At 38.4% G+C, this 26,469-nt stretch overlaps 1 protein-coding gene across 2 annotated transcripts in view; it reads left to right on the forward strand.

The window, feature by feature from the left end:
* TMLHE (trimethyllysine hydroxylase, epsilon) overlaps positions 1-26,469 on the forward strand; it is a 62,229-nt gene that overhangs the window by 28,473 nt on the left and 7,287 nt on the right. The window contains exons 3-6 of one of the 2 annotated variants that reach the window (XM_061137456.1): positions 2,636-2,812; positions 13,391-13,670; positions 16,071-16,190; positions 24,981-25,217. In XM_061137456.1, coding sequence (XP_060993439.1) covers positions 2,636-2,812; positions 13,391-13,670; positions 16,071-16,190; positions 24,981-25,217 — 814 coding nt within the window. The remainder of the gene's footprint in view (positions 1-2,635; positions 2,813-13,390; positions 13,671-16,070; positions 16,191-24,980; positions 25,218-26,469) is intronic. The other variant, XM_061137458.1, reaches the window with a different exon arrangement.

Below are 26,469 nucleotides of genomic sequence, written 5' to 3' on the forward strand. Positions count from 1 at the left end.
ATGTTGAAATCTTTTTCTTGTTGTATTTTAACTTGTTTACACTTTGCAAAACAAGTTTTTTATTTTCACATACACAAATTATCTTTTATGCTTTATGTGTCATATTAAAATACTTTTCCTTCTTCAAATTTGTCAATATATAATAGTTTTATGTTTTATATTTTACTTTATCAGTAATTTACTGTTGAAACTGATGTGAATCTAGAATCACTTTTTTTTTCTTTTCCTTTTTTTTGTTTTTGTTTTTATTTTTTTATTTTTTATTTTTTCCAGTTTTTTTCCATTTATTTTTATTAGTTGGAGGCTAATTACTTTACAATATTGTAGTGGTTTTTGCCATACATTGACATGAATCAGCCATGGATTTACATGTGTTCCCCTTCCTGATCCCCCCTCCTACCTCCCTCCCCATCCCATCCCTCTGGATCTTCCCAGTGTACCAGCCCTGAGCACTTGTCTCATGCATCTAACCTGGGCTGGCGATCTGTTTCACACTTGACAATATACATGTTTCAATGCTATTCTCTCAGATCATCCCACTCTCGCCTTCTCCCACAGAGTCCAAAAGTCTGTTCTATACATTTTTTCAAATATTCGTTTTTCTAAAACTAATTATTGAAAAATCTATCATTTAACCAGTATTGCAAAATGCCACCTTTAACATATACCATATTTCTATATACACTTAGGTCTATTTTGAGATTATTCTGTTCCCTTGATTTCTTAGTCCATTCTGCATGAATATCATACCTTTTAAATGACTGTAGCTTTATAATATATTTTTATACCTAGTAAGACTTCCCTTCCAAACCTTTCTTTTTCTTTTTTTTTTTTTTTTATTTTATTTTTTTTTTTATTTTTTTTTTTATTATTATTATTTTTTTTTTCCCAGTGGGTTTTGTCATACATTGATATGAATCAGCCATGGATTTACATGTATTCCCAATCCCGATCCCCCCTCCCACCTCCCTCTCCACCCGATTCCTCTGGGTCTTCCCAGTGCACCAGGCCGGAGCACTTGTCTCGTGCATCCCACCTGGGCTGGTGATCTGTTTCACCATAGATAGTATACATGCTGTTCTTTTGAAATATCCCACCCTCACATTCTCCCACAAAGTTCAAAAGTCTGTTCTGTATTTCTGTGTCTCTTTTTCTGTTCTGCATATAGGGTTATCGTTATCACCTTTCTAAATTCCATATACATGTGTCAGTATGCTGTAATGTTCTTTATCTTTCTGGCTTACTTCACTCTGTATAAGGGGCTCCAGCTTCATCCATCTCATTAGGACTGGTTCAAATGAATTCTTTTTAATGGCTGAGTAATATTCCATGGTGTATATGTACCACAGCTTCCTTATCCATTCATCTGCTGATGGGCATCTAGGTTGCTTCCATGTCCTGGCTATTATAAACAGTGCTGCGATGAACATTGGGGTGCACGTGTCTCTTTCAGATCTGGTTTCCTCAGTGTGTATGCCCAGAAGTGGGATTGCTGGGTCATATGGCAGTTCTATGTCCAGTTTTTTAAGAAATCTCCACACTGTTTTCCAAAGTGGCTGTACTAGTTTGCATTCCCACCAACAGTGTAAGAGGGTTCCCTTTTCTCCACACCCTCTCCAGCATTTATTGCTTGTAGACTTTTGGATAGCAGCCATCCTGACTGGCGTGTAATGGTACCTCATTGTGGTTTTAAACCTTTCTTTTTCTTTGTCAAAATTATTACTTTCTTAATTCTGAATATGAATCTTGGAATTAGCTTGTCCAGTACATGAAAATTTTCATGGGGATTTGGGTTGGAAGTACATGGAGTTTTGTGCATTAATTTATGAAAGTATTTCTGTCTTTTCGTTTTTGAATCTGCCCAATTGTGAGCATATTTTTCCATTCACATTTCCTTCAAGTCCTTCAGAATTTCTCCATAGTTATCTTCCACATTGTCATTTATTCCAAGACACTTTATAGTTTTTATTCCTGTTATAAATTTGAACTCATTTTTATTTATCCTGTCTACATGAATAATCTGATATATAAGAAAGTGTTTGATATTTTTTGGTAACTTTGTCTTTTGATACATCTTCAAGCTAACAGGAAAGTTGCAAGAATAGTACAAGGACCTCCTTTATATCCTCTATCCATGTCTGTTTTTTTTTTTTTATATATATACATGAATGACTTCATTTTCCAAATTTAGAACTCTGATCTGTTTTGAATTTATCTTGGAAACCTGGTGACAATATGAGATATGGACTCGATTTTATAGTTTTCCAAATGATTATCAGTTGTCCCAACACCATTTACTTAAAAAGTCATATTTTCCACAGTGATTATATGTACCAGTTTCTACTAACCAAATTTCCATGTGCATTCATGTGTATTTTTGGATTTTTTATACTCTTCTGTTGTCTTATCTGCCTGTTCTTATACCAACATCACACTATTTTAATTGTTCCATGCTATATTTTAATATCTAGTAAGGGGCCAGTGTCCCTTGCATTGCTCTCGCTCATTTGTTGGTAGAATACTTTTTGAAGGGAGTTTTGAGTCCAGACTTTTTCGTTTTCCTAAATATTTTATTTATTTTTATAGAATAAATAACATAATAAATGCTAATAAAAGAATGTGATCTTTTCCCTAGAACTGCAATATGCTAACAGTGTGATGCGCTTTGATTATGTCTGGCTTCGAGACCACTGCCGCTCAGCCACTTGCTACAACTCTAAGACTCACCAGCGCAGCCTAGACACTGCCAGTGTGGATTTATGTATCCAGCCAAAGACCATTCATCTGGACGAGGCCACACTCTTTTTCACTTGTGAGTGGACAGGAGACCTGGTCTTCTTTGGGTACTTTTTGTTAAACAAATCATCCACATAATGAAAAACTATTCAGTAATAAAAAAGGAATGAAAGATTGATATGCATGATAACTTGGGGAAAGCACAAAGGAATTACAGTGAAGGAAAAATGTAACTGCATGATTCCATTTATTTAACATTCATGAAATAACAGAATTATAGAGACAGTGAACAGATTAGCAGTTGCCAGGACAAGAGGAGGAATGCTGTGGCTTTAAAGAGGTAACATGAAGGAGTCTTGTGGTAATGGCACACTTGAGTATTTTTACTATAGTAGTGGTTACATAAAGCTGCACATGTAATAACACTGCATAAAGTGCACACACACACACAGAAATAATTATATATATATATAAAACTCGCGAGATCTGAATGAGCTCTATGGATTGTATCAATACCACTTTCTTGGTTTTGATATTGTACTGTGGTTGTACAAGATGTTAAACATTGGAGAAGGCTCAGGGAAGGGTGCATGAGACCTCTTTTATATATTTCTTTGTGACTTTCTGTGAATCTATATTTCAAAATAACAAAAAAGCATTGGAAGAAGAAATATTTATTTGACTACATTTTACTACTGATTTGTCTACAATGAAAAGAAAACATTACCATATATAGCACTTAATTTTTCCAGCAAGTATACTGGAAGATGATGCTGTTAAAGCGCTGCACTCAATATGCCAGCAAATTTGGAAAACTCAGCAGTGGCCACAGGACTGGAAAAGGTCAGTTTTCATTCCAATCCCAAAGAAAGGGAATGCCTAAGAATGTTCAAACTACTGCACGATTGCACTCATCTCACACACTAGCAAAGTAATGCTCAAAATTATCCAAGCCAGGCTTCAACAGTATGTCAACTATGAACTTCCAGATTTTCAAGCTGGATTTAGAAAAGGCAGACAACCAGAGATCAAATTGCCAACATCTGTTGGATAATCAAAAAAGTAAGAGAGTTGCAAAAAACATCAACTTCTGCTTCATTGACTGTGCGAAAGCCTTTGACTGTGTGGATCACCACAAACTGTCAAAAATTCTTCAAGAGATGGGAATACCAGACCATGTGACCTGCCTCCTGAGAAATCTGTATGCAGGTCAAGAAGCAACAGTTAGAACTGGACATGGAACAACAGACTGGTTCCAAATAGGAAAGGGGTATGTCAAGGCTGTATATTGTCACCCTGCTTATTTAACTTATATGCAGGGTATGTCATGAGAAATGCTGGGCTGGATGAAGCACAAGCTGGAATCTAGATTGCTGGGAGAGATATCAATAACCTCAGATATGCAGATAACACCACCCTTATGGAAGAAAGCAAAGAAGAACTAAAGAGCCACTTGATGAAAGTGAAAGAGGAGAGTGAAAAAGTTGGCTTAAAACTAAACATTCAGAAAACCAAGATCATGGCATCTGGTTCCATCACTTCATGACAAATAGATGGGGAAACAATGGAAACTCTGAGAGACTTTATTTTCAGGGGCTCCAAAATCACTGCAGATAGTGACTGCAGCCATGAAATTAAAAGATGCTTGCTTCTTGGAAGAAAAGCTATGACCAACCTAGACATCATATTAAAAAGCAGAGACATTACTTTGCCAACAAAGGTTCATCTAGGGGGGCGGGCCTAAGATGGCAGAGGAATAGGATGGGAAGACCACTTTCTCCCCCACAAATTCATGAAAAGAACATTTGAATGCTGAGCAAATTCCACAAAACAACTTCTGAATGCTGGCAGAGGACATCAGGCACCCAGAAATGCAGCCCATTGTCTTCGAAAGGAGGTAGGACAAAATATAAAAGATAAAAAAAGAGACAAAAGAGATAGGGACAGAAATCCATCCTGGGAAGGGAGTCTTAAAAAAGAGAGGTTTCCAAACACCAGGAAACACTCTCACCGGCAGGTCAGTGGCAAGTCTTGGAATCTCAGAGGGCAACATAACTGGGAGGAAAAATAAATAAATAAATAATTTAAACCCACAGATTACATGCCTAATGGCAACTCCCAGCAGAGAAGCAGCCCAGACGCTTGCATCTGACACTAGCAAGCAGAGGCTGGACAAGGAGGCGCGGGCTGCATTGCTTAGGGTAAGGACCTGGCCTGAATGCCCCAAGGGCAATCTGAGGAAGCTAACTTGAGATAGCAACCCAGACTGTGGGATAGCTACCCCGGGAAAAGTCCTAACCTAAGACACTGCCAGGCCCGCTCACAGAACAAAGAACTGAACAGAACTAGCTGGCTGCGGACTGGCCCATCCCCCACCGGAGACAGGCAGGCAGGGGAGAGCCAGAGCCAGAAGGGGACAGTCACCACCCCCAGAGAGGCATCCTCTACCAAACTGCAAGCAGGCTTCATTGCTAACCAAGACTTCTTGGGATTCTGGATGGTTAACATCTGCCGGGAGGGTCACAGCCAGAGATCAGCTCCCCAGAGGAGACACACAGCACACCTGAGAAGGCACGCCCATTGTACATCCAGAAAACCAAGCGGCTGGGATGGGGGAGGGGATAAGATGCACCCTCCAACTGGGGGTGACTGTGCTCACCAAGCACCTGGTCACCTGAGCTGCTCGGACCTGGGAAGGGCACAAAACGCATGCCCAAAGGACTCTGCGCCTTTGTGGAGTACCTGAGAACCTGAAACTGAGTGGCTTAGACCTGGGAAGTGTACACAACCCAGGGCTCACTTTAGACAGTTCCCCTGCAGAGCAACCTGGAACCTCAGCAGTGTAGACTGGGAAAGCACACACGCCGTGAGCAGGGGCAAACCCAGTGCAGCAGAGACCCTGCGAGTGCTCCCCACACACGCCAGTGATATTTGTTTGCAGTGTTCCTCCCTCCCTACAGCACGACTCAACAAGTGAGCCTAAATAAGTGACCACCTTCATCCCCTCGAGTCAGGGCAGAAATTAGACACTGAAGAGACCAGCAAACAGAAGAAGCTAAAGTAAACAGAGGGAACCACTTTGGAAGTGACAGATGCAAAAGATTAAAACCCTGTAGTTAGCACCAACTACATTGGAACAGGCCTATAGATCTTGAGAAGTAGAAGCCGGATCAAGGAAATATCTGAAAATGAATTGACCCCACACAGTCCACAACAGCTCCAGAGAAATTCCTAGATATATTTTTACTATTATCATTTTTTTAATTTTTTTTATTTTTAAGTCCGCTATTACTCCTTTAATGTTCATATTTATAACTTGCTATTACCTTGCCCAAAAAACACCTTATTTTTAAAGCAAACTTCATATATATATTTTATAATTTTTGTGACTTTGTTTCATTTTTGTAATGTTGTATTTTTGAGAATCTAACCTCTACTCTAGATTTTTAATCTTTGCTTTTTTGGTATTTGTTATCAATTTTGTACCTTTAAGAACCCAATCTTCAGTACCCATTTTTGCTTGGGAGTGAGATTACTGGCTTGATTGCTCTCTCCCCCTTTTGACGCTCCTTTTTCTCCACCAGGTCACCTCTATCTCGTCCTTCACCCTTCTCTTCTCTGCCCAACTCTGTGAATCTCTTTGTGTGTTCCGGGCTGTGCAGAACACTTAGGGAACTGATTACTGGCTGGATCTGTCTCTCTCCTTTTGATTCCCCCTTTTATCCTCCTGGCTACCTCTGTCTCCTTCCTCCCTCTTCTCTTCTCTGTGTAACTCCGTGAACATCTCTGAGGGATCCAGACTGTGGAGAGCACATAGGGAAGTGATTACTGGCTAGCTTTCTCTCTCCCATTTTGATTCCCCCTCTTCTCCTCCTGGTCACGTCTATCTCCCTCCTCCCTCTTCTCTTCTCCATGCTATTCTGTGTACCTCTCTGGGTGTCCCTCATTGTGGAGAAACTTTTCATTTTTATTATCAGTGCTGTATAGATTGGGAAGTCTCTTGAGGCTACTGTAAGAATAAGACTGAAAACCAGAGGGAGGAGGCTTAAGTCCAGAACATGAGAACACCAGAGAACTCCTGACTCCAGGGAACATTAATCAATAAGAGCTCATCAAAAGCCTCCATACCTACACTGAAACCAAGCATCACCCAAGGGCCAACAAGTTCCAGAGCAAAACATACCATGCAAATTCTCCAGCAACACAGGAACATAGCCCTGAGCTTCAATATACAGTCTGCCCAAAGTCACACCAAACCCATTGACATCTCAAAACTCACTACGGAACACTTCATTGCACTCCAGAGAGAAGAATTCCAGCTCCACCCACCAGAACACCGAAACAAGCTTCCCTAACCTGGAAAACTTGACAAGCCACCCATCCGACCCCATGCACAGTGAGGAACCTCCACAACAAAGAGGAACCACAAACTGCCAGAATACGGAAAGGCCACCCCAAATGCAGCAATACAAACAAGATGAAAAGGCAGAGAAATACTCAGCAGGTAAAGGAACAGGATAAATGCCCACCAAACCAAACAAAAGAGGAAGCAATAGAGAATCTACCTGATAAAGAATTTCAAATAATGATAGTGAAAATGATCCAAAATCTTGAAAACAAAATGGAGTTACACATAAATAGCCTGGAGAAAAGGATTGAGAAGCTGCAGTAATAAAATTGACGGATATAAAATTAACACACAGAAATCCCTTGCATTACTATAGACTAACAATGAGAAAACAGAAAGAGAAATTAAGGAAACAATTCCATTCACAATTGCAATGAAAATAATTAAATACTTCGGAATCAGTCAGTTCAGTTCAGTTCACTCACTCAGTCGTGTCTGACCCCATGAATCACAGCACGCCAGGCCTCCATGTCCATCACCAACTCCCGGAGTTCACTCAAACTCATGTTCACTGAGTCGGTGATGCCATCCAGGCATCTCATCCTCTGTTGTCCCCTTCTTCTCCTGCCTCCAATCCCTCACAGCATCAGGGTCTTTTCCAATGAGTCAGTTCTCCACATCCGGTGGCCAAAATATTGGAGTTGGAGCTTCAGCATCAGTACTTCCAATGAACACCCAGGACTGATCTCCTTTAGGATGGACTGGTTGGATCTCCTTGCAGTCCAAGGGACTCTCAAGAGTCTTCTCAACAACACAGTTCAAAAGCATCAATTTTTCGGCTCTCAGCTTTCTTTATAGTCCGACTCTCACATCCAGACATGACCACTGGAAAAACCATAGCCTTGACCAGATGGACCTTTGTTGGCAAAGTAATGTCTCTACTTTTTAATATGCTATCTAGGTTGGTCAAAACTTTCCTTCCGAGGAGTAAGCGTCTTTTAATTTCATGGCTGCAATGACCATCTGCAGTGATTTTGGAGCACCAAAAAATAAAGTCAGCCACTGTTTCCCCATCTATTTCCCATAAAGTGATGGGACCAGATGCCATGATCTTAGTTTTCAGAATGTTGAGCTTTAAACCAACTTTTTCACTCTCCTCTTTCACTTTCATCAAGAGGCTTTTTAGTTCCTCTTCACTTTCTGCCATAAGGGTGCTGTCATCTCCATATCTGAGGTTATTGATATTTCTCCCAGCAATCTTGATTCCAGCTTGTGCTTCTTCCAGCCCAGCATTTCTCATGATGTACTATGCATATAAGTTAAATAAACAGGGTGACAATATACAGCCCTGACGTACTCCTTTTCCTATTTGGAACCAGTCTGTTGTTCCATGTCCAGTTCTAACTGTTGCTTCCTGACCTGCATATAGGTTTCTCAAGAGGCAGGTCAGGGTCAGGGGGTCTGGTATTCCCATCTCTTTCAGAATTTTCCACAGTTTATTGTGATCCACACAGTCAAAGGCTTTGGCATAGTCAACAAGGCAGAAATAGATGTTTTTGTGGAACTCTCTTGCTTTTTCCATGATCCAGCGGATGTAGGAAATTTGATCTCTGGTTCCTCTGCCTTTTCTAAAACCAGCTTGAATATCTGGAAGTTCACGGTTCATGTATTGCTGAAGCCTGGCTTGGATAATTTGAGCATTACTTTACTGTCATGTGAGATACTCAGGAATATATCTACCTAAAGAAACAAAATACCTATATATAGAAAACTATAAAACACCAGTGAAAGAAATCCAAGAGGACACAAATAGATGGAGAAATATACCATGTTCACAGATCAGAAGAATCAATACAGTGAAAATGAGTATACTACCCAAAGCAATCTATAGATTCAATGCAATCCCTATCAAGCTACCAATGCTATTTTTCAGAGATCTAGAACAAATAATTTCACAATTTGTATGGAAATACAAAAACACCTCAAATAGCCAAAGCAATCTTGGGAAAGAAGAATGGAACTGGAGGAATCAACCTGCCTGATTTCAGGCTCTACTACAAAGCTACAGTCATCAAGACAGTATGGTACTGGTGCAAAGACAGAAGTATAGATCAGTGGAACAAAATAGAAAGCCCAGAGACAAATCCACACACCTATGGACACCTTATCTTTGACAAAGGAGGCAAGAATATACAATGGACAAAAGACAGTCTCTTTAACAAGTGGTGCTGGGAAAACTGGCCAACCACTTGTAAAAGAATGAAACTAGAACACTTTCTAACACCATACACAAAAATAAACTCAAAATGGATTAAAGATCTAAATGTAAGACCAGAAACTATAAAACTCCTAGAGGAAAACATAGGCGAAACACTTTCCGACATAAATCACAGCAGGATCCTCTATGACCCACCTCCCAGAATATTGGAAATAAAAGCAAAAATAAACAAATGGGACCTAATGAAACTTAAAAGCTTTTGCACAACGAAGGAAGCTATAAGCAAGGTGAAAAGACAGCCTTCAGAATGGGAGAAAACAATAGCAGACGAAGCAATTGACAAAGAATTAATCTCAAAAATATACAAGCAACTCCTGCAGCTCAATTTCAGAAAAATAAACGACCCAATCAAAAAATGGGCCAAAGAACTAAACAGACATTTCTCCAAAGAAGACATCCAGATGGCTAAAAAAAAAAAAAAAACACACATGCAAAGATGCTCAGCATCACTCATTATCAGAGAAATGCAAATCAAAAGCACAATGAAGTACCATCTAATGCCAGTCAGAATGGCTGCTATCCAAAAGTCTACAAACAATAAATGCTGGAGAGGGTGTGGAGAAAAGGGAACCCTCTTACACTGTTGGTGGGAATGCAAACCAGCACAGCCACTATGGAGAACAGTGTGGAGATTCCTTTAAAAACTGGAAATAGACCTGCCATATGACCCAGCAATCCCACTCCTGGGCATACACACAGAGGAAACCAGAATTGAAAGAGACACGTGTACCCCAGTATTCATCACAGCACTGTTTATAATAGCCAGGACATGGAAGCAACCTAGATGTCCATCAGCAGACGAATGGATAAGAAAGCTGTGGTACATATACACAATGGAATATTACTCAGCCATTTAAAAGAAGACATGTGAATCAGTTCTAATGAGATGGATGAAATTGAGGCCTATTATACAAAGTGAAGTAACCCAGAAAGAAAAACACCAATACAATGTTAAAGTGAAAGTGAAGTCACTCAGTCATGTCCGACTCTTTGCGACCCCATGGACTAATGTACCCCCACCAGTCTCCTCCATCCATGGGATTGTCCAGGCAAGAATACTGGAATGGGTTGCCATTTCCTTCTCCAGGGGAGAAGGTAGATCCCCTACCCAGGGATCGAACCCGGGTCTCCCGCATTGCAGTCAGACGCTTTAACTTCTGAGCCACCAGGGAAGCCAATACAGTATACTAACGCAGATATATGGAATTTAGAAAGATGGTAACAATAACCCTATATGCAAGATAACAAAAGAGACACAGATGTATAGAATAGTCTTTTGGATCTGTGGGAGAGGGTGAGGGTGGGATGATTTGGGAGAATGGCATTGAAACATGTATATTATCATATGTGAAACGAATCGCCAGTCCAGGTTCAATGCATGAGACGGTCCTTAAGGCTGGTGCACTGGGATAACAGAGGGATGGGATGGGGAGGGAGGTGGGAGGGGGGTTCAAGATGGGGAACACATGTACACCCGTGGTGTATTCATGTCAATGTATGGCAAAACCACTACAATATTGTAAAATAATTAGCCTCCAAATAAAATAAATAAATTTATATTTTTTTTAAAAAAGGTTCATCTATTCAAAGCTATGTTTTTTTCCAGTAGTCATGTATGAATGTGAGAGTTGGACTATAAAGAAAGCTGAGCACCAAAGAATTGATGCTTTTGGACTGTGGTGTTGGAGAAGACTCTTGAGAGTCCCTTGGACTGCAAGGGGATCCAACCAGTCAATCCTAAAGGAAATCAATCCTGAATATTCATTGGAAGGATTGATGCTGAAGCTGAAACTCCAATACTCTGGCCACCCTGATGCAAAGAACCAACTCAGTGGGAAAGACCTTGATGCTGGGAAAGATTGAGGGCAGGAGGAGAAGGGGACGACAGAGGATGAGATGGTTGGATGGCATCACCGACTCAATGGACATGAGTTTGTGTAAGCTCCAGTAATTGGTGATGGACAGGGAAGCCTGGCATGCTGCAGTCCATGAGGTTGCAAAGAGTCGGACATGACTGAGCAACTGAACTGAACTGATAGTAGAAGAGAACACCTAGAAACTTGTGCATGGTTTTTTCTGGACTCGGCCCTATGCACTTTTTCCCCTTATTGATTTCAATGTCTATTCTTTAACTGAAATAAATCTTAACTGGACTCTAACAGCTTTTTTTAAAAAGAAAGAAAGCATACCATAGAAAGTTTTTTTTTTAAAGCTGACTTTGCAAAATATTTGTAGAGTATATGATTAAATGTGTATGTGTGTGTGTGTGTGTGTGTATATGTATATGTATATATGTATATATAGTGCTATTACCAATTTGTAAGAAAAGCACCAGTGTTCCAAAGAAAAATGTGAGAAAGAAGTGAACAATCATTAAACGAGTCAGGAAACATTCTGTAAAGGGCCAGACAGTAAAGATTTTAATCTATGTTGAGTACACTGTCTCTGTCACAACGATTCAGTACTTTGGTGGTAGGGTAGAAACAGCTATAGAAAATACATACTACAAAGCAGATGTTACAAAAACAATTCTGGGCAGGTTTGGCTACTAGCTCAGTTTGGTAACCCTTGCATGTAAAAAATATAGATGTCTAACAAATGTTCTTCTTCACCTTAAATAACTTAAATTTATTATAATAAGAGGAGTTTTATTTACCAATTAGAAAAAAAATATGTTTAAAAAGTAAGAGTACTCAATTTTGATGGGCACGCATATATGCATATATTGTTGGAGGGGATGAAAATCGGTAGACTTTCTAGAAAGTAATCTGGTTATAGGTATCAAGACTCTTAAAAGTTCGTGTCTTTGGACTTAACAATTCTACCTTCTGTGTGTCTATTTTAAGAAAATTATCAGAAAAATGGACAAGGATGATCACTATTAATTAATAGGGAGACTTATCAAAAATACAACTACATGCCCCGGGAGGACAGACTGGTTAGGTAAATCTTGGTAGTCCATATTCTGAAAATTATAGGAATTAATTTTTTGAAGGCTTAAATTTTTAATGAAAAAAAATTATTCTTAAAATTTAAGTGACAAAGGCAGGGTGCAAACTGATACATATATATATATATATATATATATATATATGTAATGTTTTCACAATATGTTATGTAAAGTAAAAGTATGCATACAGAAAACTAGAAGGAATGATTGCAAGCTGTGAATAGTGGTGTCATCTAGATAATCGAATAAGTATATCTGACCTTTTCATTTCCTTATACTTTTTTATGCTTTCCAAATTCTTTATGATACTTTTACTATAATGGTGTAGAAATTTGAAAGAGAGAAACAGAGACAGAGAGGTAGAAAGAAAAGGAGAGAGAAAATGTCGGGATAGCCTTTCACTCCTCTTGCTGTATCATTTGCTTACTCCTTTGCTTATCCTGAATATTTTCTAAAACATTTTAGGAGGTGGCTTTTTTACTTTTTGTGGAGCAGCGGACAAAGTTATCATGTTGTACTGATATCATATCGATAGACCAAACTGCCCTAATTCATTTATAAGAGGGAGATAGAGGCCCATTACTATGTAGCTATAGTTTCATAAACTTATTTTCCTGCTGAGAAGATTTATTTGTTCATTCATTCACTTATTAATTTATACTACTCAACTGAGAAATATTTCTGTCTCAGGAACATTCCAGGCATTCATTTGAATTTGGTTTCATAAACAATACAGATGTGCATGTGTGCTAAGTCACTTCAGTCATGTCCAACTCTTTGCGACCCCATGGACTGTAGCCCACCATGCTCCTCTGTCCATGGGATTCTCCAGGCAAGAATACTGGAGTGGGTTGCTGTGCTCTCCTCTAGGGGATCTTCCCGACCCAGGAATCGAACCTGCATCTCTTATGTCTCCTGCATTGGCAGGCAGTTTCTTTACCACCAGTGCTACCTGGGAAACCCCATAAACAACACCAGACTGGGTAATTGGTTGCTGAAAATAATATTCTTAACCAGTAAATTATTGGCAGTATATATAATTATTATTTTTAATACCTTTTATTTTTTTCCTAAAAAGGGCCAGATGGTCACGTGACTAGATATGATTTGGATTGGCTAGTGAAAAACAGCTATGAAGGGCAGAAACAAAAGGTCATCCAACCTAGAATCTTATGGAATGCTGAAATCTACCAGCAAGCCCAAGTTCCAGCTGTAGATTTCCAGACCTTCTTAGAAACCAAGGAGGGACTGAAGAACTTTCTGCAGAACTTTCTACTCTATGGAATTGCTTTTGTAGAAAATGTCCCTCCTACTCAGGAACACACAGAGAAGCTGGCAAAAAGGATCAGCTTGATCAGGTGAGTCATTAGTTTTCTGATGTGCAGAAGTTAATTTCCAGAGCATGAACATCAGTAAAATAATATGACAGGTATGGTCACCCTTGTTTTTCCAGAATATTCTGTGGCCTGAATAAGGAGATTGCCATTTATAGTGCTTTATTTGAAGCCCAAATTTCTAATCTCTAAAGATTCTTACATGTTAAATATGATGACTTCAAAGTTGTTGTCTTTTTTCAAGCCCAGTGACAAAGTAAGAATTATTCATTATACGCTAGAAAGAGCAGTAACTTTGAGTAAAGATAGCCAGACTATAGTCTGAGTTCTACCATCAAGCAGTTGGGTAAACACACACTCCTACCCAAAATCCCTGTCCCTGTCACCTCTATTTTCCCATCTGATCAGTAAAAGGATTGAATAAGATGGTATCTAAAGATATCTACTTTTGACCTGTTATTCCTAAGGCTTAATTCAGACACTGGTTGTTAATAATACTGCCCTATATGTTGTACAGCCAAAGCCTTTGACTGTGTGGATCACAATAAACTGTGGAAAATCTGAAAGAGATGGGAATACCAGACCACCTGACCTGCCTCTTGAGAAACATATATGCAGGTCAGGAAGCAACAGTTAGAACTGGACATGGAACAACAGACTGGTTCCAAATAGGAAAAGGAGTATGTCAGGGCTGTATATTGTCACCCTGCTTATTTAACTTATATGAAGAGTACATCATGAGAAATGCTGGGCTGGAAGAAGCACAAGCTGGAATCAAGATTGCTGGGAGAAATATCAATAACCTCAGATATGGAGATGACAGCACCCTTATGGCAGAAAGTGAAGAGGAACTGAAAAGCCTCTCGATGAAAGTGAAAGAGGAGAGTGAAAAAGTTGACTTAAAGCTCAACATTCAGAAAACTAAGATCATGGCATCTGGTCCCATCACTTTATGGGAAATAGATGGGGAAACAGTGTCAGACTTTATTTTTTGGTGCTCCAAAATCACTGCAGATGATCATTGTAGCCATGAAATTAAAAGGTGCTTACTCCTTGGAAGGAAAGTTATGACCAACCTAGATAGCATATTAAAAAGCAGAGACATTACTTTGCCAACAAAGGTCCATCTAGTCAAGGCTATGGTTTTTCCAGTGGTCATGTATGGATGTGAGAGTTGGACTATAAAGAAAGCTGAGAGCCGAAAAATTGATGCTTTTGAACTGTGGTGTTGGAGAAGACTCTTGAGAGTCCCTTGGACTGCAAGGAGATCCAACCAGTCCATCCTAAAGGAGATCAGTCCTGGGTGTTCATTGGAAGGACTGATGCTGAAGCTGAAACTCCAATACTTTGGCCACCTGATGTGAAGAGTTGACTCATTGGAAAAGACCCTGATGCTGTGAGGGATTGAGGGCAGGAGGAGAAGGGGACGACAGAGGATGAGATGGCTGGATGGCATCACTGACTCAATGGACATGAGTTTGAGTAAACTCAGGGAGTTGGTGATGGACGGGGGCCTGGCGTGCTGCATTTCATAGGGTCGCAAAGAGTCGGACAGGACTGAGTGAGCTGAACTGAACTGATACTGTACAGCATTTAAGCAGCATATTCACATCAATGATTTTAATTGGTTAGTATAGTAGTCCTGATAAGTTTATATTTTATCTCCTGTTCTAATGATGAGGCGCTTGAGGATCAGATGTATTGAGTGGCTTGACCAGAATTGCTCTTCTAGTAAGGAGTAGAACTGGAATTCAAGAAAGCTCAGGTTTTCTGATCTTAAGTACAAAGTTCTTTCCATTGCATTTCTAGGTAGTATATAGGTTTATCTTCTGTAGTATTAAATCTTATGTAAACTGACTTTGTCATAATTAGTACTTTCCTTTTACTTCATAAGAACCAGATATAGCTCATTGTGTAGCAGATGGTATGCTGGGTCATTTGCTCATGATGTATGTATCTCAAGGAGAGATATATAATAACAGTGATACAGCAAGTCTCACTAAATACTTGCTAATATAAACTATTCTTTTCTCTTTTTTTATTCTTCCATGTCTAAAAGGTGGGTGAAAAGCAGCTACCCAAAAACATCTTTTTCTATGTGAGGAAGGTGAGTGCAGGACAGAAATGTGAACCTGAAAGCTGTTCAAAGCAGACACATAAACAGAGTGAGATGGTTCCCTGTTTTCTGACTACATTATCCTTCCACTTATTCCCCCCAGCTTCCTAGAATATTACTCAGTGGTGGGATCATTAAGACAGGTGATGAGTTCAACTATTTTCTTTACTTTATAGTTGGATATCTGGAGCCAAAAGATAAAAGTTCTATTTTTATTTGTCAATAAAGAAAGTATTGGAAAGAGTTTTGAGTGACAAGAATGAAATTTTCAAATAGCTAAAAAGGCCTTCCTATGCTACATTTGACAGAGAAACCATCTATGGGAGGATGTGGTTTTTCACTTCAGACTTCTCCAGGGGTGACACTGCATACACCAAGCTAGCTCTGGATCGGCACACTGATACCACCTATTTTCAAGAGCCCTGTGGGTAGGTGGATTAGAATTTTCCAAAGTGAGATCATTACATGTGATGGTCTTGAATACTTTCTTAGTCATTTTCTGTTTTATTTGAACCAAGATCATATCTGCTGCTGCTTATTTACATAACTATCTATTTTCTACTTAGAAATATGATCATTTTAAAGATTCATAGGAATAAAAATTTTTGAAATGATTGAAAATCTACCTTACTACATGAATGGATCTTAATTTTGTTTAATTTACATTTTTATCAAAGTGATTGCAAATAATTTACCAAAAATGTATTTATTAACCATTGGTTTGGGAATTTGTAGTTTTTCTTATTTAGTTATTATATTGCAAGTTCAGTTCAGTTCAGTCACACTCAGTCATGTCTAACACTTTGTGATCCCATGGAGTGCAGCATGCCAGGCCTCCCTATCAATCACCAACTCCCGGAGTTGACTCAAACTAATGTCCATTGAGTCTGTGATGCCATCCAAATATCTCATCCTCTTTCATCCCCTTCTCCTCCCACCTTCAATCTTTCCCAGCATCAGGGTCTTTTCAGATGAGTCAGCTCTTCACATCAGTGATGAACACTGGGGTACACGTGTCTCTTTCAATTCTGGTTTCCTCTGTGTGAATTCTGGTTTCCTCTGTGTGTATGCCCAGGAGTGGGATTGCTGGGTCATATGGCAGGTCTATTTCCAGTTTTTAAAGGAATCTCCACACTGTTCTCCATAGTGGCTGTGCTGGTTTGCATTCCCACCAACAGTGTAAGAGGGTTCCCTTTTCTCCACACCCTCTCCAGCATTTATTGTTTGTAGACTTTTGGATAGCAGCCATTCTGACTGGCATTAGATGGTACTTCATTGTGCTTTTGATTTGCATTTCTCTGATAATGAGTGATGCTGAGCATCTTTGCATGTGTGTTTTTTTTTTTTTTTTTAGCCATCTGGATGTCTTCTTTGGAGAAATGTCTGTTTAGTTCTTTGGCCCATTTTTTGATTGGGTCGTTTATTTTTCTGAAATTGAGCTGCAGGAGTTGCTTGTATATTTTTGAGATTAATTCTTTGTCAATTGCTTCGTCTGCTATTGTTTTCTCCCATTCTGAAGGCTGTCTTTTCACCTTGCTTATAGCTTCCTTCGTTGTGCAAAAGCTTTTAAGTTTCATTAGGTCCCATTTGTTTATTTTTGCTTTTATTTCCAATATTCTGGGAGGTGGGTCATAGAGGATCCTGCTGTGATTTATGTCGGAAAGTGTTTCGCCTATGTTTTCCTCTAGGAGTTTTATAGTTTCTGGTCTTACGTTTAGATCTTTAATCCATTTTGAGTTTATTTTTGTGTATGGTGTTAGAAAGTGTTCTAGTTTCATTCTTTTACAAGTGGTTGGCCAGTTTTCCCAGCACCACTTGTTAAAGAGACTGTCTTTTGTCCATTGTATATTCTTGCCTCCTTTGTCAAAGATAAGGTGTCCATAGGTGTGTGGATTTGTCTCTGGGCTTTCTGTTTTGTTCCACTGATCTATACTTCTGTCTTTGCACCAGTACCATACTGTCTTGATGACTGTAGCTTTGTAGTAGAGCCTGAAATCAGGCAGGTTGATTCCTCCAGTTCCATTCTTCTTTCCCAAGATTGCTTTGGCTATTTGAGGTGTTTTTGTATTTCCATACAAATTGTGAAATTATTTGTTCTAGATCTCTGAAAAATAGCATTGGTAGCTTGATAGGGATTGCATTGAATCTATAGATTGCTTTGGGTAGTATACTCATTTTCACTGTATTGATTCTTCTGATCTGTGAACATGGTATATTTCTCCATCTATTTGTGTCCTCTTGGATTTCTTTCACTGGTGTTTTATAGTTTTCTATATATAGGTATTTTGTTTCTTTAGGTAGATATATTCCTAAGTATTTTATTCTTTTCATTGCAATGGTGAATGGAATTGTTTCTTAATTTCTCTTTCTGTTTTCTCATTGTTAGTGTATAGGTATGCAAGGGACTTCTGTGTGTTAATTTTATATCCTGCAACTTTACTATATTCATTGATTAGCTTTAGTAATTTTTTGGTGTAGTCTTTAGGGTTTTCTATGTAGAGGATCATGTCATCTGCAAACAGTGAGAGTTCTACTTCTTCTTTTCCTATCTGGATTCCTTTTATTTCTTTCTCTGCTCTGATTGCTGTGGCCAAAACTTCCAAAACTATGTTGAATAGTAGGCGTGAGAGTGGGCACCCTTGTCTTGTTCCTGACCTTAGGGGAAATGCTTTCAATTTTTCACCATTGAGGATAATGTTTGCTGTGGGTTTGTCATATATAGCCTTTATTATGTTGAGGTATGTTTCTTCTATTCCTGCTTTCTGGAGGTTTTTTTTTATCATAAATGGGTGCTGAATTTTGTCAAAGGCTTTCTCTGCATCTATTGAGATAATCATATGGTTTTTATCTTTCAGTTTGTTAGTGTGGTGTATTACATTGATTGATTTGCAGATATTGAAGAATCTTTGCATCCCTAGGGTAAAGCCCACTTGGTCATGATGTATGATCTTTTTAATATGTTGTTGGATTCTGTTTGCTAGAATTTTGTTAAGGATTTTTGCATCTATGTTCATCAGTGATATTGTCCTGTAGTTCTCTTTTCTTGTGGTGTCTTTGTCTGGTTTTCGTATTAGGGTGATGGTGGTCTCACAGAATGAGTTTGGAAGTTTACCTTCCTCTGCAATTTTCTGGAAGAGTTTGAGTGGGATAAGTGTTAGCCCTTCTCTAAAATTTTGGTAGAATTCAGCTGTGAAGCCGTCTGGTCCTGGCCTTTTGTTTGCTGGAAAATTTCTGATTACAGTTTCAATTTCATGCTTGTGATGGGTCTGTTAAGATTTTCTATTTCTTCCTGGTTCAGTTTTGGAAAATTGTACTTTTCTAAGAATTTGCCCATTTCTTCCAAGTTGTCCATTTTATTTTCATATAGTTACTGATAGTAATCTCTTATGATCCTTTGTATTTCTTTGTTGTCTTTTGTGACCTCTCCATTTTCATTTCTAATTTTGTTGATTTGATTTTTCTCCCTTTGTTCCTTGATGAGTCTGGCTATTGGTTTGTTGATTTTATTTATCTTCTCAAAGGACCAGCTTTTGGCTTTGTTGACTTTTGCTATGGTCTCTTTTGCTTCGTTTACATTTATTTCTGCCCTAATTTTTAAGATTTCTTTCCTTCTACTAACCCTGGGGTTCTTTATTTCTTCCTTTCCTAGTTGCTTTGTGTGTAGAGTTAGGTTATTTATTTGACTTTTTTCTTGTTTCTTGAGGTAAGCCTGTATTGCTATGAACCTTCCCCTTAGCACTGCTTTTACAGCATCCCATAGGTTTGGGGTTGTTGTATTTTCATTTTCATTCATTTCTCTGCAGATTTTGATTTCTTTTTTGATTTCTTCTGTGATTTGTTGGTTATTCAGCAGCGTATTGTTCAGCCTCCGTATGTTGGAATTTTTAATAATTTTTTCTCCTGTAATTGACATCTAATCTTACTGCATTGTGGTCAGAAAAGATGCTTGTAATGATTTCAATTTTTTTGAATTTACAAGGCTAGATTTCTGGCCCAGGATGCCATCTATCCTGGAGAAGGTTCCATGTGCACTTGAGAAAAAGTGAAATTCATTGTTTGTGGTGAAATGTCCTATAGATATCAATTAGGTCAAACTGGTCTATTGTATCATTTAAAGTTTGTGTTTCCTTGTTAATTTTCTGTTTAGTTGATCTATCCATAGGTGTGAGTGGGGTATAAAAGTCCCCCACTATTATTGTGTTATTGTTAATTTCCCCTTTCATACATGTTAGCATTTGTCTTACTTATTGCAGTGCTCCTATGTTGGGTGCATATATATTTATAATTGTTACATCTTCTTCTTGGATTGATCCTTTGATCATTATGTAGTGTCCTTCTTTGTCTCTTTTCACAGCCTTTATTTTAAAGTCTATTTTATCTGATATGAGTTTTGCTACTCCTGCTTTCTTTTGGTCTCTATTTGCGTGGAATGTCTTTTTCCAGCCCTTCACTTTCAGTCTGTATGTGTCCCTTGTTTTGAGGTGGGTCTCTTGTAAACAACATATATATGGGTCTTGTTTTTGTGTCCATTCAGCCATTCATTGTTTTTTGTTTGGGGCATTCAACCCATTTACATTTAAGGTAATTATTGATAAGTATCATCCCGTTGCCATTTACTTGGTTGTTTGGGGTTCGAGTTTAAACATCCTTTCTGTGTTTCCTGTCTAGAGAAGATCCTTTAGCATTTGTTGGAGAGCTGGTTTGGTGGTGCTGATTTCTCTCAGCTTTTGCTTGTTTGTAAAGCTTTTCATTTATCCTTCATATTTGAATGAGATCCTTGCTGGGTACAGTAATCTGGGTTGTAGGTTTCTCTCTTTCATCACTTTAAGTATGTCCTGCCATTCCCTTCTGGCCTGAAGAGTTTCTATTGAAAGATCAGCTGTTATCCTTATGGGAATCCCCTTGTGTGTTATTTGTTGTTTTTCCCTTGCTGCTTTTAATATTTGTTCTTTGTGTTTGATCTTAGTTAATGTGATTAATATGTGTCTTGGGGTGTTTTGCCTTGGGTTTATCCTGTTTGGGACTCTCTGTGTTTCTTGGACTTGGGTGACTAGTTCCTTCCCCATTTTAGGGAAGTTTTCAACTATTATCTCCTCAAGTATTTTCTCATGGTCTTTCTTTTTGTCTTCTTCTTCTGGAACTCCTATGATTCGAATGTTGGGGTGTTTAACATTGTCCCAGAGGTCTCTGAGGTTGTCCTTATTTCTTTTAATTCTTTTTCCTTTTTTCCCCCTCTGCTTCATTTATTTCTACCATTCTATCTTCTACCTCACTTATCCTATCTTCTGCCTCCGTTATTCTACTGTTGGTTCCCTCAAGAGTGTTTTTGATCTCATTTGTTGCATTATTCATTATATGTTGACTCTTTTTTATTTCTTCTATGTCGAAAAATAACCTTCTTGTGTGGACTCAGTAGCTATTGAGCCAAAGATAATATACGCCATCCTTTTTTCCAGCTTTATTGATATATAATTGATGTATAACATTGTGTAAATATGAGTTGTACAATGTGTTGATTTGATACAGTTATGTACTGTGACATGATCACCACTACTAGCTAACAGAGACTAGATCTTTCTCATCACAGAAAAGAAATGGTAATTACTTGATATGATAGATACCATACTTAACTTTCCTACCATTTGCCACTTATTAGAGGTACCTCTATGGCTATTTTGCTGCTGCTGTTTCTGTTGTTTGTTGATCTTCTACATATAGATAATGAACCCGAGGCACAAATATATTAGTAAAACGTGTGTAAGTATGAATTCATAAGGGCTTTCCAGGTGGCACTAGTGGTAAAGAATGCACCTACCAATGTAGGAGACATAAGAGAGGCGAGTTCAATCCCTGGGTTGGGAAGATGCCCTGGGGGAGAGCATGGAAACCCACTCCAGCATTCTTGCCTGGAGAACCCCATGGACAGAGGAGCCTGGTGGGCTACAGTCCATGGTGTTTCACAGAGTCAGACATGACTGAAGTGACTTAGCACATGTGCACTCATGAATTCATAAAGACAATACGAGAGGATGATAATATCCAGTTAATTGTAGTTACTCCGATTTCCTTTGAGGATTGGAACCTAAGAATGTTTGCTTCATAAAAGGAAGAATAAAACATCTTTTAGATGTCTGGCTCGATGTTATCAATATACAAAACCACCCACAGCTCTGCATTCTCATTATCTGGGATACAGAAAGAAGAATATGAGGAAATGGGATGAGAAACAGTTGGACAGGAGTTGAGGTTCAAATATTGACTAGCTGTTTTCTCTCTTACCACTACTGTAGATACCCAGTTGGCTGTGCATTTAATTTAACCCCTTTTAGTCAATGGGGAGAGCCAAGTACATCAGCAGTACAGTGAGAGTGGTTGAGTTCAGGCTATGGCATCAACCAGACCTGGATTTACATCCCAGCTGGAACATGCATTAGCTTTGTGATCTTGGAAAAGAACCTCTCGGTGCCTTAGTTTTTTCATCTGTGGAATGGGACTAGTAATAAAACCTGCCCATTAGTATTGCTTAGGGATTAAGTTGGGCTTCCAGGTGGCCCTAGTGATAAAGGACTCACCTGCCAATGCTGGAGACGTAAGAGCCATGGGTTCGATCCCTGGGTTGGGAAGATCCCCTGGAGGAAGGAATGGCAATCCACTCCAGTATTCTTGCCTGGAGAATCCCATAGATAGGTAAGCCTGGCAGGCTACAGCCCATGGGGTCACAAAGAGACACCACTGAAGCGACTTAGCACACACACAGGGATTAAGTTACATGATGTATTTAAAGCACTTGGATACTTCCTGGAACGTATGAAGTGTTCAATAAATGCTAGTTATTGTTCTTATCATTTTAACCATTGTCATCATCATCATTTTATGCCTTATGCTTTCTAAAGTTACCTTTGCTCAGGATTTCATTTTTTCTGACCTCCTCGGGGATTTCTCATGCCTATCAACTTCTCAGTTCTTAAATCTCTACTTTTGTACACTTCTTTGACTCTGTCTTCCTCTGCTTACAGCCCCGCCTTATTCCTCACCCTCACAGCTAGGCTTATTAAAATAATTATCTACATTCAGTATCTTTTCATTCTCACTTCTTATTCACTCTTCAAACCTGTAGTCAGCTAGTTTATCCAACCACGTCTCAATTAAAATTACTCTCTCCAAAGTCACCAGCAAGCAACTTATTTCAATCACCAGTATGTACCTTAAAGTCTTTATCTTATTTGAATCCTGGGGCCATTAACCTCTACCTCTTCTTGAATAGCCTTTCTTTTCTAGTTTTCCTTCTACATCTATAGTCAGTTTTCCTCAGTCTCCTATGCTGGCTTATTTTCTTTTGTCTGTGTCATAAATATTATTGTTCCTCAAGATTTTCTTCTTCTCCCTCTTTTCTTGCTTGAAATTATCTCTCCAAATGACTTCTATGCTCTTGGCTTTAGCCATCACCTACAGACAGCTACACACAGGACTTCCCTGGTGACTCAGACAGTAAAGCATTTGCCTACAATGTGGGAGACCAGGGTTCAATCCCTGGGTTGGGAAGATCTCCTGGAGAAGGAAATGGCAACTCACTCCAGTATTCTTGCCTGGAAAATCCCATGGATGGAGGAGCCTGGTGGGCTACAGTCCATGGGGTCGCAAAGAGTCGGACACGACTGAGCAACTTCACTTCACTTCACAGACAGCTACAAAATCTACCTCTCTTCTAAGATAAACATCTTCAACTGGCTACTAAATAATCCTAACCTAGAAATTTTGCAGAAAGTTTAACATAGCCAGGACTGACCTTCCTCATTTTAGTTGTATTTACCCTACTTTCTCCTTGATTTTATTCCTCCTACCTTTATTTATGTTTATCACTTATTTTACTTCATTGTTTACTTTTCCTTATTTTTGCTTTTTTTCCTTAATTACTATTGATTTTATTTTTCCCTTGTTAATTTGAAATTATTACTTTAGGTTTCCAGTCCATTAATAATTGATTTGCTTTTTCCTATTAATTTTTCAGTCACATGTAACTTAATTATTTCAAAATGTCCCTAAACTGAACGTCTTCCTCAACCCTTCACAGCCCCTTATTACCATCCAGTTATGCATCTGCCTCATTCTCTTGGCAAATGGGCATTATTACTTGTCAAGTTGCCCAGGGGAAAAACCTACAGTCATTCTAGATTTTTGCCTATTCTTCATCCTCCACATCTAATCATTTATTTCTTAGATGTGTCCTCTTTTCTATAAGCTCAAGTTCTCAGTATTTTTCTCTCCAGTTTCAGTTATCCACGTTGTTTTTCATGTTTTTGTCATCTTGCTTCTCACCAGTTAATCTCGCACCTTAGTTTATTTTTTTTGTCTTTTGTTTGCATTTTTATTTATTTTTTTTCCTTTATTTTTATTAGTTGGTGGCTAATTACTTTACAATATTGTAGTGGTTTTTGCCATAGATTGACATGAATTGCATCTTAGTTTAAAATCCTGTGATTCTCTGTGCTATGCCAACAGGAACTTTTCACTCTCTTCCTTGAGTATACCTTGCTCTTCTACATTGATATGTTTGGTCATACCTTTTTCCTGCCTGAAATGCCCTCTTCTCACCTCAGTCTCATTCCAGCCCAAGCCTTGCTCATTCTTTAAAACTAAGCAAAATTATTCTCATCCACATCTCAAATGGGGAATACATGTAAATCTATGGCTGATTCATATCAATGTATGACAAAACCCACTGAAATGTTGTGAAGTAATTAGCCTCCAACTAATAAAAAATTAAAAAAAAATAAAAACAAGAAGAATAAAAGCAAAAAAAAAAAATGTATCTGTACAACACCCCACTATAATAATTTCCTCTCTTTATGGCTCCACTGTCTTGTATATAACTTTATTATGGTGCCTATCATATTTTACCAGTACTTACTTGGTTCATTCTTCTAGATAGACTGTGGGCTTCTTTAAAACAGAGACTATGTCTTATTCATGCCCGTATTGCCCAAGTCTGACACATATAGGTTTCAGTACATATTGAATATATTTAGAAGGAACCCTTAGTGGCATTAATATGTCAGAGTACACAAAAAAGTACAACTGGAAGACAATTAGGAAATGAGATTTATTTCTTAATGAAAAGAAAATGACACAAGTAGAATCAGTAATCATTTTTTTTCTAAAAGTTTGATGTATTCTCTTTTCTCCACTGAACAGAGTAATTTAATTTTTCCCTTCTTTAGCATTCAAGTGTTTCACTGTCTTAAGCACGAAGGAACAGGTGGCAGGACACTGCTAGTTGATGGATTCTATGCAGCAGAACAGGTACTTCAAAAGGCACCTGAGGAATTTGAACTCCTCAGTAAAGTGCCATTGAAGCATGAATATATTGAAAATGTTGGAGAATGTCAAAACCACATGATTGGGGTTGGACCAGTCTTAAATATCTACCCATGGAATAAAGAGCTCTATTTGATCAGGTGAGTACCAAAGAACTATCCCTCAATGTAATATATTTGCCAGATATTAGTTTTCTAATGTAATGAAAATTCCTATGATCCTATATCTGTCACATTTTAATATTGCTATTCCATAGCTTTTTATTAGTACAATTTCTATTCTTATTAAAATTCCCATAGAATAATAAATAGGCCAACAGCCAAGGAACACTAGATTGGAGGGGCAGATTTTTCACATGGCATTTAAAAATGAAAACACTTTTAAAACAAAAACAGTTATTAAATTGTGCTCAGTGATCAAACAGCTAGGGTGCCTATAGGCATGATAACCACAACATTTGACTCTTGTCCAGATTTATGCATTTCTCCTGACGTATGTATATTGCCACCTAGTATCTTGTACATTCATAAAGCACATCATATGCAAAACTGAACTTGTCATCTCCACTCATTTCAAGCCTGCTCCTTCAGACACAATTGTGAAGATAAAAATAAATTGTTGCCCCTGTATTGTAGTAGGAACTACATAAATCCTAAATCACTTCCCTGGGATAAGCTCCACTGGAAAACTCTCCCTCCGTCATCTCTCGTGTCTCAATTGCCTAGAACAATGAGTAGGTGCTCAATATTTTCCCCAACATTTCATTATGAACACTTTTAAATACAAAAAAGTTAAAAGCGTTTACAAGGAAAACTTGTATACCTACCGCCGAGATTCTACCATTAAGATATTGCTATACTTGCTTTGGGCTTCCTTGGTAGCTCAGCTGGTAAAGAATCTACCTGCAATGCAGGAGACCTTGGTTCAATTTCTGGGTGGAGAAGATCCCCTAGAGGAGGGATAGGCTACCCACTCCAGTATTCTTGCCTGGAGAATCCCCATGGACAGAGGAACCTGGCAGGCTATAGTCCATGGGGTTGCAAAGAGTCAGACATGACTGAGCGACTAAGCACAGTACAGCACATACTTGCTTTATTACCAATCTATCTATCTTTCTATCCTTCTGTTTATTTTTTTTTCATTTATTTTTATTAGTTGGAAGCTAATTACTTTACAATATTGTAGTGATTTTTGCCATACATTGACATGAATCATTATAATCCTTCTGTTTATAAATTAATCTTATTTTTGATACATTGCACAAAACATTGAAGGTATATGTCTCCCAATGTACTTCAACATTTATAACCTTAAGTCTAAAATTCAATATTTGTTTACAGATGTTTAATTTTGATGTAAAATATACATACAATGTATATACATACAATGTTG

Source organism: Dama dama, chromosome X (genome assembly GCF_033118175.1).
Source record: "Dama dama isolate Ldn47 chromosome X, ASM3311817v1, whole genome shotgun sequence".
Taxonomy (NCBI): Eukaryota; Metazoa; Chordata; class Mammalia; order Artiodactyla; family Cervidae; genus Dama; species Dama dama.